This window comes from Solanum stenotomum, chromosome 7 (genome assembly GCF_019186545.1).
Source record: "Solanum stenotomum isolate F172 chromosome 7, ASM1918654v1, whole genome shotgun sequence".
Lineage (NCBI taxonomy): Eukaryota > Viridiplantae > Streptophyta > Magnoliopsida > Solanales > Solanaceae > Solanum > Solanum stenotomum.
The window spans coordinates 8,820,385-8,822,396 of NC_064288.1; the positions used below are offsets into that span (position 1 = coordinate 8,820,385).

At 33.8% G+C, this 2,012-nt stretch overlaps 1 protein-coding gene across 1 annotated transcript; it reads left to right on the forward strand.

The window, feature by feature from the left end:
- LOC125869619 (uncharacterized) lies at nucleotides 1-1,127 on the forward strand. Its single transcript, XM_049550086.1, has 3 exons — nucleotides 1-292; nucleotides 557-607; nucleotides 703-1,127. Exons 1-3 carry the CDS (start codon nucleotides 1-3, stop codon nucleotides 1,125-1,127), a joined length of 768 nt encoding a protein of 255 aa, XP_049406043.1.
- The last annotated feature ends 885 nt before the right edge of the window (nucleotides 1,128-2,012 follow it).

The window sequence follows — 2,012 nt, forward strand, 5'->3', positions numbered from 1 at the left end:
ATGGATAGAAATGCCTTTCACACTTTAGTTCTCTTAACTAAGGATATTGGAGGTTTGACCGATAGTAAAAGTATGTCGAGCAGCGAAAAATTAGCAATGTTTTTAAATATCTTGGCTCACCATGAGAAAAATAGATCAATCAAGGTTGATTATATTAAATCGGGATGGAGCGTAAGTCAGGCTTTCAATAAATGCTTGAGTGCTATTCTCAAACTAACTCCATTGCTACTTGTTAATCCTAAACCAGTACTTGAGGATGCAATTGAAGATCGATGGAAATGGTTTGAGGTAGGTGAAATTGTCGTTTATCATCTTTTAACTTATATACAAAATATGCAGTTTTAACAGTTTTAGAAAAATATTATATATTTTGAAATAACACTATAATTTATCTTAAAGGGTTGTTTAGGTGCACTAGACGGTACTTACATTCCCATTAGAGTTCCAATCCAACACAAACCAAGATATAGAACAAGAAAAGGAGAGATAGCAACTAATGTTTTGGGAGTTTGTGATAGAAATCTCAATTTTACTTATGTGTTACCTGGATGAAAAGGTTCAGCTGCCGATGGTCGTGTATTACGAGATGCTATAGTACGAAGGAATGGTTTGAAAATTCATGAGGGTAGGCCTTATATATGCTTTCAAGTTACATCATATAAAGAATGGTACTAGTAACTAAATTATATGTTTATATTATAGGTAACTACGGAGGATATACGAATGGAAAAGGATTTCTTTCACTTTATCAAGGTTATAGCTATTGGTTAAAGGATTGGCGAGGCGATAATCCATCGCCTCGATGTAAAGAAGAGCTTTTCAACATGAGGCATGATAGAGCTCGTAATGTAATTGAAAGGGCATTTGGTTTGGTGAAAGGACGTTGGGGAATTCTTAAAAGTTCTTCATGGTACTCGGTTAAAGTTCATAACAGGATCATTAGTGCTTGCTGCTTGATTCATAATTTCATTCGTAGAGAGATGGAAGTGGATCCCTTAGACATTGATATAGAAGAACAAATGGAGTATCAACACGAGAATATTGATGTTGTTGAATCGTCGGAGGAGTGGACCACTTGGAGGGATGAGCTGGCTCAATCAATGTGGAATGCAAGATTTAACAATTGACATATTGCTACTTGTTAGCTATAGAACCTTTTTGGACTTCATTTGCTCTTTAGAACTGGCCTAGTATAAATTGTTTAACTGCCAGAAACTTCTATTTCTTTGTGACCTTAATTGCACACCCTTATGCACTCTTCACATTTCTTTTGTTGTATGTTTTAGTTTATAGTGAATCTTATGATATTTGGTTCTTCCTGATTTTTTTGATAATATGTCACACAAGTTCTTACAGGCGAAATGAATAGTCAAACATCATCAAATAAAAAATCAAAAAAATCAAGCAACACAACACCTTCAACACGAAGGACATGGATTCCAGAAGAAGAACAAACTCTTTTAGACGGGCTTAAAGAGTTGTGTGCTAATGGTTGGAGAGGTGATAATGGAACCTTTAGACCAGGACACTTGATGGAGTTAGAACGTTATATACACAAATATCATCCTACAAGTGGATTGAAAGGTGAACCACACATCAAAAATAAAATGAGATATTGGAAAAGATGTTATGGAAGTATAGCTTTGTTGAAGACTCGAAGTGGTTTGGGATTTCAATATAGTGATGGAACTATAATAGTTGACGATCCAAAACATTTGATTGACTTTATAAAGGTAATTAATATATTTTTGTTATTTCATATGGTACTTTCCTTATTAGTTCCTTTAATTATTCATAGTTGATGTGCCTTTAAACTAGTGATCAAGTAAATTGTTATCATCACATATACAGTAGCATCTAGCCTCTCTTTAGATCCTTTTACAGTTAATTAATATCATATTGTTCTATTTTAGTTTTTAATTTTCTAGATTGATCCACAAGCCAAAAAAATGAATACTAAGAAATGGCCACTATTTTAGGATTGGGAAGAAATCTTTGGTAAGGATAGAGCA